Source organism: Pongo abelii, chromosome 7, assembly GCF_028885655.2.
Source record: "Pongo abelii isolate AG06213 chromosome 7, NHGRI_mPonAbe1-v2.0_pri, whole genome shotgun sequence".
Lineage (NCBI taxonomy): Eukaryota > Metazoa > Chordata > Mammalia > Primates > Hominidae > Pongo > Pongo abelii.
The window spans coordinates 1,638,189-1,656,105 of NC_071992.2; the positions used below are offsets into that span (position 1 = coordinate 1,638,189).

Sequence of the window (17,917 nt, forward strand, 5' to 3'; positions counted from 1 at the left end):
ACAATTAAAGAAAAACATAAATTCTCAGATTTTAGAAATAGAGATTCAAAACAAGATGAATTACACATTGATCCATACCTAGGCCAATACAATGGAGACCGCAGAGCACCAAGCCCAGGGTGAATCTCCTGAGAGCAACTGGAGAGAAAACATGGCTCCCTACAAAGGAACCGCTCGCTATTTTACTTATCCGCAGGCTGGGGGCAGGTTCTCAAAGCGCAGAAGGAAGGGCTCTTTTAGCCTGAGCAGCCACATCTAGCAAAGTACAGTCCTTTGAAATGGGAGATGGGCTGCATGAGGCAGAGCTGGGGGACTTGCTGCCCATAGAATCTAAGGAAATAGGTGATGATGCACTCACTGCAAGGAAGAGCACACGGAACCACGGAGGAGGTGACGGGAGGCAGGAGGGAGTGGGGAGCCCGGGAAGTGTCGGGCGTGTGGGAAGTCGATACCAGCACCGCTCAAGACAGCGCTGATAGTGCTGATTGAGTTTAAGATGGAGTCAGAACCCCAGCCAGTGCTGACTGAAGGGGAGGGTGACAGTTCATGCCGTGTGTTCTGAAGTTCTGAAGTCGGCATTTTTCAGGGGAAGGATATTATTACCGACTTTTTTTTTTTTTTTTTTTTTTTGCTATGGATTGGTCAAGTTTGCATTTTATGGGTAACTGCTAAGAAAATAGGAATAGATTATTTAACTTTGAAACCAGTAGCGCAAAACCCAATCTGGTAAAAGCAAGGAAATATAAAATAAGAAAGCTTTGCAAATCATATGAGAAAAGACTGCAAAATAAGTACAAACATATTGATACGCATAGTAAAGTGGATCATGTTGCCAGTAAAAGAAATCCTCAGATTGGATAAAATAGCAAAGCTAGCCATAAATTCTTGTGAGAGATACATAAGAGTACAGAAGATTTGTAAGTAAATGTATGGAAAAAGAAATATAATGCAAATTCTAACCAAAGTATTGCCAGTGTAACTATAATAATACACTAAATGTTAAGCCATAAAGCAAGGAATAATTCATGAGGAAGATATATAACAGTTCTAAACTCATATGCACCTAACAGCATAGCCTTAAGATATATAAGCAAAATATAACAAGGCTTAATCAGAAATATGTAAATACACTATTGGGGTGAGAAATTTTAAGAAAACTCTCTCTGCTATTGACAGATCCTGGACATAAAATCAGTAAACCGGCCAGGCACGGTAGCTCACGCCTGTCATCCCAACGCTTTGGGAGGCCAAGGTGGATGGATCACTTGAGGTCGGGAGTTCAAGACCAGCCTGGCCAACATGGTGAAACCCCATCTCTACTAAAAATACGAAAATTAGACAGGCGTGGTGGCGGGCGCCTGTAATCCCAGCTACTTGGGAGGCTGAGACAGGAGAACCACTTGAACCCAGGAAGCAGAGGCCGCAGTGAGCCGAGATTGTGCCACTGCACTTCAGCCTGGGAAATGAGTGAAAACTCTGTCTCAAAAAAAAAAAAAATCAGTAAACCATAAAAGATTAGAACAGCAATGTAGTATGATTGACTTGAAGGTCATATACAGATCCTTGAAGAAAGTAGTTCCAGAATATGTATTTTTTTAAACACATGAAATATTTTTAAAAAATTATATGGTATGCCTCAAAACAAATATTAACAAATGCCAAAGAATGGATGTTCAGACCTTATTTCCTGATGACAACTGAATAACATCAGTAAAAAAAATCAACACAAACATTTAGAAATTAAAAATGATATACTACTCTGTAACTCATGGTCAAAGATAAAAACAAAATGGAAACTAGAAAATATTTTGACTTGAATAATAATAAAAACATTACATAAACTATATGGGATAGATTTTAAAGTCTAAGGAATTATAGACATAATGGCATATGTTAATAAAACAGGCTGGGCGCAGTGGCTCACACCTGTAATCCCAGCACTTTGGGAGGCCGAGGCAGGTGGATCATGAGGTCAGGAGTTCAAGACCAGCCTGGCCAAGATGGTGAAACCCCATCTCTACCAAAAGTGCAAAAATTAGCCGGGCATGATGGTGGGCACCTGTAATCCCAGCTACTCGGGAGGCTGAGGCAGAGAATTGCTTGAACCCGGGAGGTGGAGGTTGCAGTGAGCCGAGGTCGCGCCACTACACTCCAGCCTGGGCAACAGAGCGAGACTCCCTCTGAAAAAACGAAACAAAACAAAACAAACAAACAACAGAGAATAGTGAACTGAGTATCCAGCCAGCTACACGAAAGAGCAGCAGAGTTGAAGGAAGTGGCAGGAAAAAAATAATGAGCAAGGCAAAAATGATGAAATAAAAATCCAGGAAGCAACATAAGGTATTAACAAAACCAAAAGTTGGTTCTTTAAAAATAGTACAAAAATAGACAAGCCTCTGGTTATATTAGGACAACACAGAGAAAGAGGGGAGAGGGAAGAAGGAAGGGAAGGAAGGAAGGAAGGATAAAGTTGATCAAGAGGATGTAACTGCAGTAGAAATTTGTAAAAACCGTAAGAGGATGCTATAAATAACTTTTTATCAAAAAGTTAGATGAAATTAAAAATTGCCTTGAAGAATCAACTATACCCAAAATAAAAACCATGAATAAACCTATAATGATCCAAGGTAATGAATGGTTTGCCTAACTACTGTGCAGAACAGCCCACCAGGCTCAGATGTTTTTATGCTGGGGTTTACTGAGCCTTCAGGGAGCAGACAAACCCCTCTGTCGCATGTACTGTTCCAGTGAATAGCAGAAGCAAGGATGTGGTGTGAATTAGTTCATAATGTTAGCATAAACTTGTAAACTCCCTCACCCATGAAGGTTGATGCTACATTTCCTTCCAGAAATGTCAGGAAATTGAATCCAGCACGACCCTAACAAGTAAGCAAGAGCCTGTCTTAACCTTTTACATTCATGGCAGCAGTTCAAGGATCCTTTGAGAAGCTCTTGTAACACGATTTCCCCAGATTAATGGACATAAACCTGTATGCTCATCTCAGCATGTGTTTAAAAAGCACTTGCTGAGATTCAGTGACCATCCAACATTAAAAACTCCTAATAGAAGGAAACTCACTTAGCTGAATTAAGGACGTGTTCTTAAAATCTACCGGAAGCGTAATGGGGAGGAGCTCAAGGCATTTGTTAATTTATTCATTCCCCAAATATGTTTTGGGCAGTTACATACCGAGTACTAGATGGAGGTGTGCCTGCTGTCATGGAGACAGGGTGATTTCATCCTGTTGATCAGGAAAACTCCTAGGTGCTTGCAGGTAAATGTGCCACAAATAAAGTGAGGACCAAAGGTTAGTTGCTGTAAAAACAAGTTTGAAATGCATTTTGGGGTAATTTGTCCGGCCACGTCGGGCATTCCTCACAGAAGGCGTGGTCTGGTGACTGAGAACCCTGCACACTGTGGAAGTCCAGCCGTCAGCGAGGCCCAGTGTGTCCCCTTTGTAAGGACAGCACAAGCTGGAGTTAATGGGCAGGCCATCCATAGCAGTGGTGGGGCAGGGAGCGAGTTTCCGGCCCTGTGGGATGCTCTGTGCAGAGCTGTTGTGAGGAGCGGGAGACGGGAAAGCCTGGTGGCTGCAGGAGGGCACCGTGCAGAAGTATCCAGTAAACCACCCATAGCACAGCAGCAGAAAAACGAGGAAATTATATGTGTGTATATTTATAAGAACTCAGAAGCCATGGTGAGCAAAAATCAAGAGGAGAAAGTGACAGTGTGCCGGCATCAAGTTGCATTGAGAGGAGCCCGCGGGGTAGTGCACCCGCATTTCCTTGTTGCGTTGAGAGACGCCGCGGGGTAGTGCACCCGCATTTCCTTGTTGCATTGAGAGGTGCCCGTGGGGTAGTGCACCCACATTTCCTCTTTGCGTTGAGAGGTGCCTGCGAGGTAGTGCACCCGCATTTCCTCTTTGCGTTGAGAGGTGCCCGCCGGGTAGTGCATCCGCATTTCCTTGTTGCGTTGAGAGGTGCCCTCGGGGTAGTGCACCCGCATTTCCTAGTTGCGTTGAGAGGTGCTGCGGGGTAGTGCACCCGCATTTCCTCACTTGTTTAGAGTTCGGGGCTCTCAGAACACAAGGAGAATATGGGAGAATTCCTTACTAGATGTTATGGAGGCCACACAGGGCCACTTTTTTCTTTTTTTTTTATTGTGTCAGGTATATGTAAATATTCATTTCAGCCAGTTCAGCAAGTACGATTGAGTGGCATTAGGTATGCTCACTGTGCAGCCAATGCTTCCATAGGCCACTTTTTAAATACGCAGGGCTAAGGGCTGACGACAAGATTGTCATCAAGGACAATAAGTCGATGGCGCTGCCTGGTCACTGGCTTGGTCAGAAGACACGTGCCAGGGTGACTGGATTTAACGTCCAGTTTTAGAACCACGAATCTGCCAGCCAGGCATTCAAGAGGACGTAAGTAATTCACTGAATTGATGGTTAGCAAGACCCTTCAAAGTCCTTGGAAGTTCAGTGTTTGCTGGGGGCCAGAACAGCAATTGTGTTTCTAAAACATTGAAAACCACCCATTTTTCATAGATCTGAATAGCCTGAGTTGTAATAGAGCTAAGGTAAAGGCATCTAAACATGCCTGATGCTGTGGCTAGGTCCCAGGAGCCTTAACAAGGCACTGAGAGAACTAGATTGATTGATTAGACTCTTGCCAACTGCTGTGCTGAATACAGAAAATGCAGCTCCAACTCTCAAAGGGCTGAAAATCTAATTGAGGTGAAAAAGGTAACATGTATAAAAACCATGTCTGTGCGGACTTGTTTTGTATAGACCAGAAAAGTTGGAAGTCCAGAGGTGGATGCAAGGAAGTAGGGGATGGAGTTTCCTTATAACCTCTGGAGGGACAGTCCAGATACATACCGGGGTGTGTAGGGGATGGAGGTTCTAAGACAGGCTGGAGGAACAGTGCAGACACACACCAGGGTGTGTAGGGGGTGGAGGTTCTAAGACAGGCTGGAGGAACAGTGCAGACACACGGGGCCATGTAGGGGATGGAGGTTCTAAGACAGGCTGGAGGAACAGTGCAGACACACACCAGGGTGTGTAGGGGGTGGAGGTTCTAAGACAGGCTGGAGGAACAGTGCAGACACACGGGGCCGTGTAGGGGATGGAGGTTCTAAGACAGGCTGGAGGAACAGTGCAGACACACACCAGGGTGTGTAGGGGGTGGAGGTTCTAAGACAGGCTGGAGGAACAGTGCAGACACACACTAGGGTGTGTAGGGGATGGAGGTTCTAAGACAGGCTGGAGGAACAGTGCAGACACACACCGGGGCCGTGTAGGGGGTAGAGGTTCTAAGACAGGCTGGTGGGAGAGTGCAGACACACACGGGGCCGTGTAGGGGATGGAGGTTCTAAGACAGGCTGGAGGAACAGTGCAGACACACACCGGGGCCGTGTAGGGGGTAGAGGTTCTAAGACAGGCTGGAGGAACAGTGCAGACACACACTAGGGTGTGTAGGGGATGGAGGTTCTAAGACAGGCTGGAGGAACAGTGCAGACACACACTAGGGTGTGTAGGGGATGGAGGTTCTAAGACAGGCTAGAGGAACAGTGCAGACACACGGGGCCGTGTAGGGGATGGAGGTTCTAAGACAGGCTGGAGGAACAGTGCAGACACACACCAGGGTGTGTAGGGGGTGGAGGTTCTAAGACAGGCTGGAGGAACAGTGCAGACACACACCAGGGTGTGTAGGGGATGGAGGTTCTAAGACAGTCTGGAGGAACAGTGCAGACACACGGGGCCGTGTAGGGGATGGAGGTTCTAAGACAGGCTGGAGGAACAGTGCAGACACACACCAGGGTGTGTAGGGGGTGGAGGTTCTAAGACAGGCTGGAGGAACAGTGCAGACACACACCAGGGTGTGTAGGGGATGGAGGTTCTAAGACAGGCTGGAGGAACAGTGCAGACACACGGGGCCGTGTAGGGGATGGAGGTTCTAAGACAGGCTGGAGGAACAGTGCAGACACACACCAGGGTGTGTAGGGGGTGGAGGTTCTAAGACAGGCTGGAGGAACAGTGCAGACACACACCAGGGTGTGTAGGGGATGGAGGTTCTAAGACAGGCTGGAGGAACAGTGCAGACACACGGGGCCGTGTAGGGGATGGAGGTTCTAAGACAGGCTGGAGGAACAGTGCAGACACACACCAGGGTGTGTAGGGGGTGGAGGTTCTAAGACAGGCTGGAGGAACAGTGCAGACACACGGGGCCGTGTAGGGGATGGAGGTTCTAAGACAGGCTGGAGGAACAGTGCAGACACACGGGGCCGTGTAGGGGATGGAGGTTCTAAGACAGGCTGGAGGAACAGTGCAGACACACACCAGGGCGTGTAGGGGGTAGAGGTTCTAAGACAGTCTGGAGGGAGTGTGCAGACACACACCGGGGTGTGTAAGGGGTGGAGATTCTAAGACAGGCTGGAGGAACAGTGCAGACACACACCGGGGCCGTGTAGGGGGTAGAGGTTCTAAGACAGGCTGGAGGAACAGTGCAGACACACACTAGGGTGTGTAGGGGGTGGAGGTTCTAAGACAGGCTGGAGGAACAGTGCAGACACACACTAGGGTGTGTAGGGGGTGGAGGTTCTAAGACAGGCTGGAGGAACAGTGCAGACACACGGGGCCGTGTAGGGGATGGAGGTTCTAAGACAGGCTGGAGGAACAGTGCAGACACACACCAGGGTGTGTAGGGGGTGGAGGTTCTAAGACAGGCTGGAGGAACAGTGCAGACACACGGGGCCGTGTAGGGGATGGAGGTTCTAAGACAGGCTGGAGGAACAGTGCAGACACACACTAGGGTGTGTAGGGGGTGGAGGTTCTAAGACAGGCTGGAGGAACAGTGCAGACACACGGGGCCGTGTAGGGGATGGAGGTTCTAAGACAGTCTGGAGGGAGAGTGCAGACACACACCAAGGCGTGTAGGGGGTGGAGGTTCTCAGACAGGCTGGAGGAACAGTGGAGACACACACTGGGGAGTGTAGGGGTGCCTTTCTCTGAGTCCCGTAGTACATGGTAGAGGCTGCAGCCCCTCCGCTCTTGGACACGTGGGTAGGCTCTCAGGATGACTCTTGGCTGTTGAGCATGTGGGTGAGCTCTCAGCATGACGCCTGGCCCCAAATTTCAGGCAGTTGTGCAAGGACTTGACCTATTCACCCGCTGAGCTGAGTTGCTGAGGCTGCTGGGTGCCCGGGTGGTGATCATTGCCCGTGGCACACAGAACGCACTGCAGCTTCTGCAAAGTGAGCTCATTTCACGCATTTTATGGCTTTTCCAGGCTGCTGTTTACCCGCCAGAACTTTTAATCAGACATTTGGAGGACCTGTTTTGTAGTCAGTGGAGAAATATTACAAGGATAGAGTAATTTGAAATATCTAAGGATTGTAAGTGACAAGTTCATGTCTAATTTTGCATTTCCAGTGAAAGCAAGTGTTGGCTTTGAATGTTACTTATGTGCTAAGATGTATATATTCCTCCGTGCTTAATTACTAAGGATTTTTAAGGCCTAGTTTTGTTACAGTGAATGATTTGGATGCATAAAGAATAAATTTAATATTTTTAAGGCATGGAGATTATTTATATCTAAGAAACCAGGTAAAATAAAGAAACATTCATGCTTGTGTGACTGATAAAAGATTTAGAGAGACACTTATATTCTGGGAGTTTGAAGAATGTCATTTTCATTCTCTAAAAGTCTTGTTAGCATCACAGCATTGAAAATTTAAAAATCTGTCTGTATTTTCTTGCTAGTGCTGGTATTTGAATATCTGTATCATCCACCTATCCATCCACCTACCCAAATTTCTATAATGCACCATCCATCTAGCTGCCTATCATCTGTCCACCAATTCTCTTTCTGTCTAATTTTCAAAACATCCTGTAAGTTTATATAAAGGAAGATTTTTCTTCTTGGGAAGTTCTCTAAGGCTGACAAGTTATCTGGCGTGACTGTGGCAGACGCCCATAGCCAGGTGGTCCTCAGGGTACAGATGGGGCAGGGACACTTGTGAGAAACACCTGAAGTGCTTTTCCCCAGCCTCCCCGGCCCTGCCCCGGTGGTGGAGGTGCTGCACAGTGCCTTCCATGGCGCAAGCCCGGGGCTCCGCAGGGTCCTCAGCATGATTCAGATTTCCTTCTACCCCCAGCTCTAGATGATTTGGTAAAACCACAAACAAACAGGCACAAAACAGCCCATATGGAATTCTAAAGTTTTAATTTCATTTTGGAATTTATGCACTCAGATGAAATGATCTATGATGATGTTGAGAATGGGGATGAAGGTGGAAACAGCTCCTTGGAATATGGATGGAGTTCGAGCGAATTTGAAAGTTACGAAGAGCAGAGTGACTCGGAGTGCAAGAATGGGATTCCCAGGTCCTTCCTGCGCAGCAACCACAAAAAGCAAGTATGTGTTCCGTGCATGTGTGAGGGACGGTGCTCTCGTGTTAACACGGGCAGGGGGCTGTGAATATGATTGCGATCCACCTAGTACTTCATAGTGATTTGTTAAGATGCTGATAAGTAGTTTGGGGAAAGCATAAGATATTGGCAAAGGAGAAGACGTCTCTTGTTTCATATAGTTAAGTATCGTCATGGAAAGATGGAGAAATTAAACTTCTATAAACCACTTAAAAGGTCTTAAATGAGCTCACCACCTTGAATAAGAAAGTAGTTGTTCTCTGAATTGCTTGTGTTTTAATGTATTATGTGCTTTGCACGTAGCACCGTTTGCAGAACACTGAATAGATGGGATCGGGGTTCCCTAAGACACAGCACATCTGCACTTTGCTTTAAGCGAGATTTGAACTTTAGCATGTTCAGCATGAACAGGAAGATGTAAAAATAGAAGATGTTACGGGACAAAAGCTTCTAAACTGACTTGTGACAATCCTTTCTTTTTTCTTTTTCTTTTTTTTGGGATGGAGTCTCGTTCTGTCTCCCAGGCTGGAGTGCAATGGCGTAACCTCAGCTCACTGCAATCTCCACCTCCCGGGTTTAAGCCATTCTCTTGCCTCAGCCTCCCAAGTAGCTGGGATTACAGGTGCCTGCCAGGACTCCTAGCTAATTCTTGTATTTTTAGTAGAGATGGGGTTTCCCTATGTTGGCCAGGCTAGTCTCGAACCCCTGACCTCAGGTGATCTGCCCATCTCAGCCTCCCAAAGTTCTGGGATTACAGGTGTGAACCACCACGCCCAGCCTGATGATCCTTTCTTACAGAGAATTTTTATTTTACTTTTTTTGTGGAAAAGTCTTGAGATTAGGGTGCGAGGTGGGATGTCAGAGCTGTAAGGCGTGAATTCTGGAATTGGGTGGTTGTGAGTCATGGAACCTGGGAACCATTCAGCTGAGGCACATCCCAGGTCTTGGTGGTGCCGGGCCGTGCCACAGGTGTTTTGTTGTTAGAGTATTTTTTGACTATTTGTAAAAGGATAGATTCGTGCTCATCTACAGTGATGTCTGTGTACTTTCTGTGTGAGGCTGAGATGGAAGCCACACACAGTCCTCGTCTGAGGCCAGCGAGTCCCGTGTTACTGATAGAGATGGTGACCGGATGCCCGCCATAGTGACAGTTGGCGATAACCGGTGTTATCCCTCCGGTCCCCTAGTAACCCCCAGTAAGCGGAGATTTCATTCCTGGACATAGCTGCCACATCCCTGTGGTTTACAAGTGATTATGGGTTGTCTACAATTCTCATATTCTGTGAACCTGCCTCGTGAAACTCAAGGAGAATCTACTAGATCATGGCAGTCAGCTCACCTACCCAGTTTCATTCACAAATTCTTCCAGGAATTAGATCTTTTCTGCCACCGTCATCATTACAACTGCGATTTAAACAACCAATGAAGCCGCAATTGTAGTTTTTCGGTTTTTTTTTTTCTTTGAAATGGAGTCTTGCCTGTCACTCAGGCTGGAATACAATGGCGTGATCTCGGGTCACTGCAACCTCCACCTCCCAGATTCAAGTAATTCTCCTGCCTCAGTGTCTCAAGTAGCTGGGATTATAGGCACCTTCCACTACCAGCTAATTTTTGTATTTTTAGTAAAGACGGGGTTTCATCATATTGGCCAGGCTGGTCTCGAACTCCTGACCTCGTGATCTGCCTGCCTTAGCCTCCCAAAGTGCTGGGATTACAGGCATGAGCCACTGCACCCGGCCTGCAATTATAGTTTTTAACAGCTGATAACTAAGATGATATTTAGCTTGCTGTAGCTGAGTCAGATTTAAACTGAGATTTAAGAAGAGTGCTGGGCTCTGATGGAGGCTCGGTGCGTGCCTCGGAGCGTGGGTTAAATGCTCTTCAGTTTCCCCTTTGTGGTGGGCTGTGGACAGAGGGGCCAGGCCACTGAAGAGCCCACAGGCATTAGTAGTCACTCCTTGGTAGTAATTCAGGAGACCCTGCCCTTGCCTTGGAGCAGACCCATATCCCAGAGGAGCCCTTGACTGCCCGGGCAGTGCCAGTGGTTCAGCAGCCCTCCCTGCTGGGAGAAGAGCTGGGGAAAGCCAGCACACAGTGGGTTTGTGGTGCAGAATTACAACCCAGGAGTGCCGGGCTCTGCATTTCCAGCCTCTCCTGCACCTCCATGTTGCCAGGACAGTGGCCTGGACCGGGGATGGGAATACTGTGTGGGGTGCAGACAGGGCGCCCGTGGGTTAGGCCTGTCCAGGATGGAAGTGCTGCAGGCAGCACCAGGTTTTCTCGTTCAAATAGTCACATTTTAAAAACGACCAAAATAAAACTATATGTTGTTCAAAAGTCATCTCAAAAAATCTCGAATTTTATTAAAAACTTCCTGAAGTGTCCGTGAGATGAGAAATGCCCCGAGACGAGCAGTGGGGCCTCAGCCATGTGCATCTGAAGTGTCTGTGACCACACGGAGAAGGATCCAGGCGGTCCCCAGTCCCGTCAGTTAGAAAGTGACCTCAGGTTGGAGACTCTTGAAAATCCGTGCTGCCATCCCCAAAATATGTCACTTTCAGTACAGTTTAAATACAAGTATCTTTTGCTTGGATGCCAACATAAAAAATAATTTTATGTATTTTTATTTATTGGATAATTTTGATTCCACCAAAATGTAAACGAATGATTTCACAGATATTTTGTGTGTGCGTGCATTTGCTCCTGTCTAGCACAGAGAAGACTCTAGCCTGGTGTCTGGATAGTGTCTGTCTTTTGATGTCATGTTTAACTCATTTCTGCATTTATCTCTCCTTTTTTTTTTTTTTTTTTTTTTTTTTTGAGACAGGGTCTTACTCTGTCGCCCAGGCTGGAGGGCAGTGGCACCATCACGGCTCACTGCAGCCTCCACTTCCCAGGCTCAAGCGATCCGCCCACCTCAGCCTCCTAAGTAGCTAGGACCACAGGCGCACACCACCCCACCTGGCTAATTTTCGTAATTTTAATAGAGACAGGGTTTCACCACGTTGCCCAGGCTAGTCTTGAACTCCTGAGCTCAATTGATCCTCCCACCTCCGCCTCCTAAAGTGGTGGGATTACAGGGGTGAGCCACCGCGCCCAGCCAACTATTTGTGCATTTATCTCTCAAGGACCAACCGGGCTAGTAGTGGGGACTCTCGCATGTAGTCCCAGAAGCCCCCAGCCAGGACAGGCCTGATGTGCCACTGCAGACGCTGCCAGCATCCTCTCAATGTAAAATTGTCCCAAAGAACCAAAAAGAGCCTTTTTGTGAAAAGACTGTGTCTCTTTATGCTGTAGCTTTCTCATGACCTAACCCGTTTAAAGGAGCACTATGAGAAAAAGATGAGAGATTTGATGGCAAGCACTGTGGGCGTGGTGGAGATTCAGCAGCTCAGGCAGAAGCATGAACTGAAGGTAGAGTCTTGCCCCCGGCCGCTGCCCCCACTTGCCGGCCGGGCAGTAAAGAAAAACCGCGTGGCTCGGTCGGTCCTTGCTGTCTCAGCAGCGGTTCTCAAAGGGTGGTCCGGGGCTCCCGGAATCCCCCGACGCTTTGGGGCTCACGTGGACTCTGAGACGCTCTGTGCCTTTCACTCTCTCCCTCTTACGGGCAACCCAGGAACATTCTGGAGGCTCCACAGCTGTGGCCTCACGCTGCTGGAATGCCATCCGGCTGTCTACGTGAGAGGCGTTTCCAGAAATGCACAACAATGCCACTTTCTGTTTGTTTTGGAAAATACAGCAATTTTTCATCAATGTTATTTAAGATAACATGTAATAGGTTGATTATTTTTTAAATGAACATTTATAAAAATATCCAAAATTTTTCAGCGTTTTAACTTCAAATGCAGTAAATATTGATACATAAAACCCTGGTAAACGAAAGCCATTTGGGCTCTCCATAATTTTTAAGAGCGTCCAGGACCCCTGAGACCGGAATGCTTGAGAACTGCCAGACCTGAATGTCGTGACAGTCTGTTCTGCACGATGTCTTTTAAAAGGGCACTGTCAAGTACTGTTTCCTGCAATTTGACCTTTTATCCTGCTGGTATTTTGTGATCATTCATATGTGTTGAGTGGCACTCACTGGAAAGGGATGTGCACTCCACACAGCTTCTGGAGCAGCCGGCTCATCCGCCCTGTTGTGCTTGGGCCATCAGAAGCTACAGCCGCCCCCTGGGAGCTGTGTTACCCCGTCACATCCAGCATCCGGCTGGTTCCCCTGCAGGGTGTCTGGTGGGACCTGCTGGAGGCTGCAGGCAGTGTGGCGGGGTTTCTGAGGAGTGGAGGGTACCATCAGAACCACGGGAGGGGTGTGTGAGCTACGTTTGGAGATTGTCACAGACACGGGGAGTGCCCTGGCTGAAGCAGGTGAGGGCACTGTGGGAAGTGGGGAAGGAAGGCTGGGGAAGCAGCCAGGGCCGGGCCCAGCACATTTGCTTCCCCTAGTGAGAGCAGCCCCGTGTCAGCCCTGAGAGCTGGGAGACTTGGCCGAGGCTGTGACCTGGAACCCCAGGTCTCACCTGCTCTGCACGGGGTCTCGCCTGCTCTGGGGCTCAGGGAGCATGGCGGCCCTCCAGTTTGTCAGTTTGCAGTTCTCTGATTCTCTGTCCGGGGACCCTGATGGGGCTGGCTGAAAACCAAGGGTTCACAGCCCAGGTCTGGGGTTGAGAAAGAGCAGGATGTGGACAGGCTGTGCAGGATGTGGACAGGCTGTGCAGGATGCAAACGCGCAGGCGGGCAGGGCTGTCTGCGGCATCAGGCGGGAGGCAGGGGACGTAGGTGCAGGGGCCAAGGAAATGGCAGCAGGACATGGTCCCATGTGGGGTTGGGAGATGCAGGAGCAGGGGAGCCCACGGGGGACGTGATGTTAACGCCGTCGATGGGGGACAGCTTGCAAGTGATGGAGATGGGCTGGGGCAGGCGATGCGGGTGTGAGGCCATGCGTGTTGTGTGGTGTTCATGGTGAACACTTCAGGAAGGCAGCCCTCAGGCTTTTGGAAGTCCAGGGCAGGCAGACACGGCCAGGGCTAGAGCGACACTGTCTGCACGCTGGTGCCCAGCAGCCCTGCCCCTCACGCGGTGATGTGACCCAGAGTGAGGAGAGCCTGGTTCTCAGCTGCACTGCTGGTCCCTTTGAGAGGTCCCTGGGATGGGGACATCGGTTGTCCCATAAGAGATCATCTTTTAAAGACGAATCACTCAGCGTCCAGTGGCTAGTACCTCAGATGTTGGGTTTTTAAGGAATAAGAAATCAGATGGCAGGAGACGCCTCAGACGCCCCTAAGTCTAGGCAGCCGTGAGTGTCCAGCACAGCTCTGGCCGAGGAAGTGGAGGCAGGGAGCCCCAGGCCAGGGGGACATGGCTTCCGAGTCTGACATCCGCAGCATGCTGTACCCCGACCCTCTTTCGGGTGTGTCCCATGCGTGTCTGCAGCATTTGCCAGGGTCTTGCATTCAGCCCCGTGGCTGAGGCTGGGTCCGTGTAAGGCGGCCCTGTCAACAGCTGGCCATGCCCCAACATGGGGTGCAGTGGGAAGCCCCGGGGAGGTTAAAAGGCTGAACTGGAGCTGTGAGCGTCTGCAGTTAGTTGTTTTGCCATTTAATTCAGGGCGAGTTGTGTGACATTTGTGCATGTTAGTGACTCACCTGTGACCCCCACGTAGCCCTTTGTGTGAGTGGATCACATATAATACCGTAAATGGAGCAGGGAACATGTTTCACCATGTCCAGGAAGGGCTGTATTTTTAAGGTCTGTTTTTTCCTTTTTTCCAACCAACAAAACCAAAACAAAACCTAGCCTAGAACTGCACGTGACACATGCGCTCACAAGAACCAGACTACTTGACAGTATTCTTTTAAAACAGGCAAATGAAAGTCGCAGGTGGGTTCTGCCGCTGTCCCGTTCTCACATCTCCCTCTCCATCGCAGATGCAGAAGCTCGTGAAGGCTGCGAAGGACGGCACCAAGGACGGGCTGGAGAGGACCAGGGCAGCCGTGAAGAGGGGCCGCTCCTTCATCAGGACCAAGTCTCTCATCGCGCAGGGTCCGTGCCTGCGGGTCTTCTTGTGGGGAGGACATGGGGTTGGGGAGGCGGCCACACGTTGTGGGGAGGACTCGGGGTGGGGGGCGGCCACACAGGCTCCCACAGCCTTGGGGAGCACCAGCCTGCTCAGTGCTTGGGTCTGAATCAGCCCTGCTGACCCCGGCCTCCCCATCCTGTGGCGGTGGCGTTTTAGACCGAGGGCACCAGCAGCAGAGAATCATTGAGAATCACTGGCTGGACATAGGAAGGGCTGTGCAGGGGCCTCTGTCACTGTGGATTCTTGGCACTGGACTCTGTATTTATAGCACATTGGCCCTCCTGGGCATGGTCCCACAGGGACTGAGGTCGTGAGCATCCTGAACTGGGATTTCAGGAACCTTTTCCTTGGTGAGGGGAGATTTGGAGTAGACAGCAGAATTTCCAGGTTTTTCTAAACATCTCACGAAGGCGCAGTGGTCTGTGCAGTTATGTGTGGAAAAGGCAGCTGGTGTGGAGGTGTCGTGCACGGCGGCAACAAGCGGCAGGCTGGGGTCATTTACCATCCGAGAAGACTTCTCGGAGCCTTTGTGCACGGATGTCCTAAGGTCGAGTTACGGGAGGGTGGCTGAGACTTCACTGTCATACAGGGGTTGCTGTGACTCTGACCTGGCATTTCGTGGTTGTTTCTCCAGCTTTCTAACGTGCCTGTCTGGTGCTAGGACGTGAGTAGCATTTGCTAATATCTGTACTTGGAAGGGACTTTACAGTCACGTTTTCCCTCAAGGAACAGCCTCGGATATGATTTGTAATTGGTATGACATGGTGTAACTCAGGAGGCCTTTTCCTCTTTCAGTCCTAATGAAGTGCTCGGCATCTCAGACAAGGTGGGGGAAAGCTGTCAGCATCCCCGAGGGGTTTATTTGGTGATGGAGACGGGCAGGTGCATTCTAATAAAATGTGCAGTAGTATTGTGCCCTGATGAGGTGCCATGAGGTGCTCAGGGCAGCAAAGGACAGCCTTTGGGGAGGTGGCCATATTTACACAGCCCCTGGAAAGCACAGGCAGCTCTGTCCAGTGAGGAGTTGGGATTTGGAGCCACATTCACTGCCTCAAGGAGTGTGTCTGCTACCAGCAGCAACCCCCCGACTGGGGCCCAGATCCCAGGAGCTGATCACAACTGCCCACCCGGAGCCCATGCCAGGCCCCTGAGCCAGGATTTGCAGGCTGGCAGAGTCCCCCGGGACTGGGTGTGTGGGACAGTCTGAGAAGCCCTGACTCAGGCCCTGGGAGCAGGTCGTGCTTTGTCTCTGGTTTAGGGGTACTCTTTTGAGGGTCAGTTGGAGAGATGCGGCAGTTTAATAGGCAAATCCTTGGCCGGGCGTGATGGCTCATGCCTGTAATCCCAGCATTTTGGGAGGCCGAGGCGGGCAGATCACGAGGTCAGGAGATTAAGACCATCCTGGCTAACACGGTGAAACCCCGTCTCTACTAAAAATATTAAAAAAAATTAGCCGGGCATGGCGGCGGGTGCCTGTAGTCTCAGCTACTCAGGAGGCTGAGGCAGGAGAATGGCATGAACCCGGGAGGCGGAGCTTGCAGTGAGCCAAGATCGCGCCACTGCACTCCAGCCTGGGAGACAGAGCGAGACTCCATCTCAAGAGAGAAAAAAAAAAAAGGCAAATCCCTAACCTCCCAAAAAGGGCAAATCCCTAACCTCCCAAAAAGGGCAAATCCCTAACCTCCCAAAAAGGGCAAAGCCCTAACCTCCCAAAAAGGGCAAAGCCCTAACCTCCCAAAAAGGGCAAATCCCTAACCTCCCAAAAAGGGCAAATCCCTAACCTCCCAAAAAGGGCAAATCCCTAACCTCCCAAAAAGGGCAAATCCCTAACCTCCCAACCCGAGTTTCCTAAGCCATAAAATGAGACACTTGGACAGAATTTCATTCTTCGTCCTGGTTGTACCTAAGAATTAACTAGAAAGCTTTTAAACATGCTGGTGCCAGGCCCTCCTTCCCTGGCTGATCTGTTGATCTCTGAGGGAAAAGTCTGCGCATCAGTAGGTTTTAAAGCCCCTTAGATAGATGTTTCTGTGCAGCCAGGGTTTGGGATCTTTGAACTAGAAAAACTCAGGTTTCTATCCTCTAAAAGTGCCTGTGCTTTTCTGATTTCCAGCCATTTTGTGGATGCTTTAATGTAGTTAGCTGTGTTTTAAAAAATGAATGTAGGCGTTTTCTTGTTTTTTAGAGACAGGGTCTCAGTCTGTCGTCCAGGCTGGAGTGCAGTGGCACGACCACAGCTCACTACAGCCTACACCTCCCGGGCTCAGGTGATCCTCCTGCCTCAGCCTCCTGACTAGCTAGACGTACAGGTGCTCACCACCATGCCTGGCTAATTTTTAAATTTTTTGTAGAGATGGAGTCTGCTATGTTGCCCAGGCTGGTCTTGAGCTCCTGGGCTCAAGCGATTCTACCATCTCGGTCTCCCAAAGTGCTGGGATTAGGGGAGTGAGCCACCACGCCCGACTGTGAATTTAGTTTTTGTTTAAACTGTTTGAGTTTTGGAAAGTTGTGCTTCTTAAGGCATCCAGTGAGAGAGACACAAGAAATATACTAAGTGCCACCTCAGTTTTCAATGACTTTTGACTCACCTCAGTTTTCAATGACTGTTCTTAGCCATTCTTAGCTGTGTTTCCTTGTTTCTGATTGTGATATTTTATAGATTAAGAAACTAAAATATTTAATTTATGAAATATTCTAAAAGACTAAGATTCCAAAATATTGCCACTTTACTATCTAGCTATTCAAATGGCACCTCTCCCTTTTGAAGTTAAACTTTAAATACTGAAAATTTCAAATACAGACAAATACTGTATTACCCTCTGAAAAGAATATTTTATTGGATTTGTTAAAAATTCAACTTAATAATAGCTGGGTGTCAAGTAAGCATGGAAAATTGAAAGGTCTACACAAAATATTTATTTGATTGTTTTTACTGTACTATAGTGTTCTGAATATATTATTTCAATGTAAAACTCATGCATTTTGACTTTTTTTTAAGATCACAGATCTTCTCTTGAGGAAGAACAGAATCTGTTCATTGATGTTGACTGCAAGCACCCGGAAGCCATCTTGACCCCGATGCCCGAGGGTTTATCTCAGCAGCAGGTGAGATGAGCAGAGCTGACACTCAGGGGCTGTTGACCAGCAGAGCTGTGCTAGTTTTTAAATATTTGTATGTTTGATGCTGGCTGGTAAATATCTGCTGTCTCAAACTCTGCATCCACTCGGGCCCTCTACTGTAGGCTCCTGGCCCAGCACTTAGAGGCTTACTGCTGGGCTCAGCAAGGGTCTAGGGGGACCCTGGTCAGCAGCTGTGGCCTGGACTCAGGCCCTTCTGGTCCTTAAATATTTTGGACAGCACCCTTGAGTGTAACTGTGAGAAAGGGGAGGAACTTGCATTCTT

The 17,917-nt window shown here is 48.8% G+C and overlaps 1 protein-coding gene across 4 annotated transcripts in view; it reads left to right on the forward strand.

Annotated features, from left to right (window-relative positions):
• Positions 1-17,917, forward strand: part of ARHGEF10 (Rho guanine nucleotide exchange factor 10) — a 142,263-nt gene that overhangs the window by 45,206 nt on the left and 79,140 nt on the right. For 2 of the 4 annotated variants that reach the window (XM_024251597.3, XM_024251598.3), the window contains 4 exons: positions 8,258-8,421; positions 11,733-11,849; positions 14,363-14,477; positions 17,513-17,619. In XM_024251597.3, coding sequence (XP_024107365.3) covers positions 8,258-8,421; positions 11,733-11,849; positions 14,363-14,477; positions 17,513-17,619 — 503 coding nt within the window. Of the gene's footprint in view, positions 1-8,247; positions 8,422-11,732; positions 11,850-14,362; positions 14,478-17,512; positions 17,620-17,917 lie in introns of those variants that run through there. The other 2 variants (XM_002818763.4, XM_063726494.1) reach the window with 2 other exon arrangements.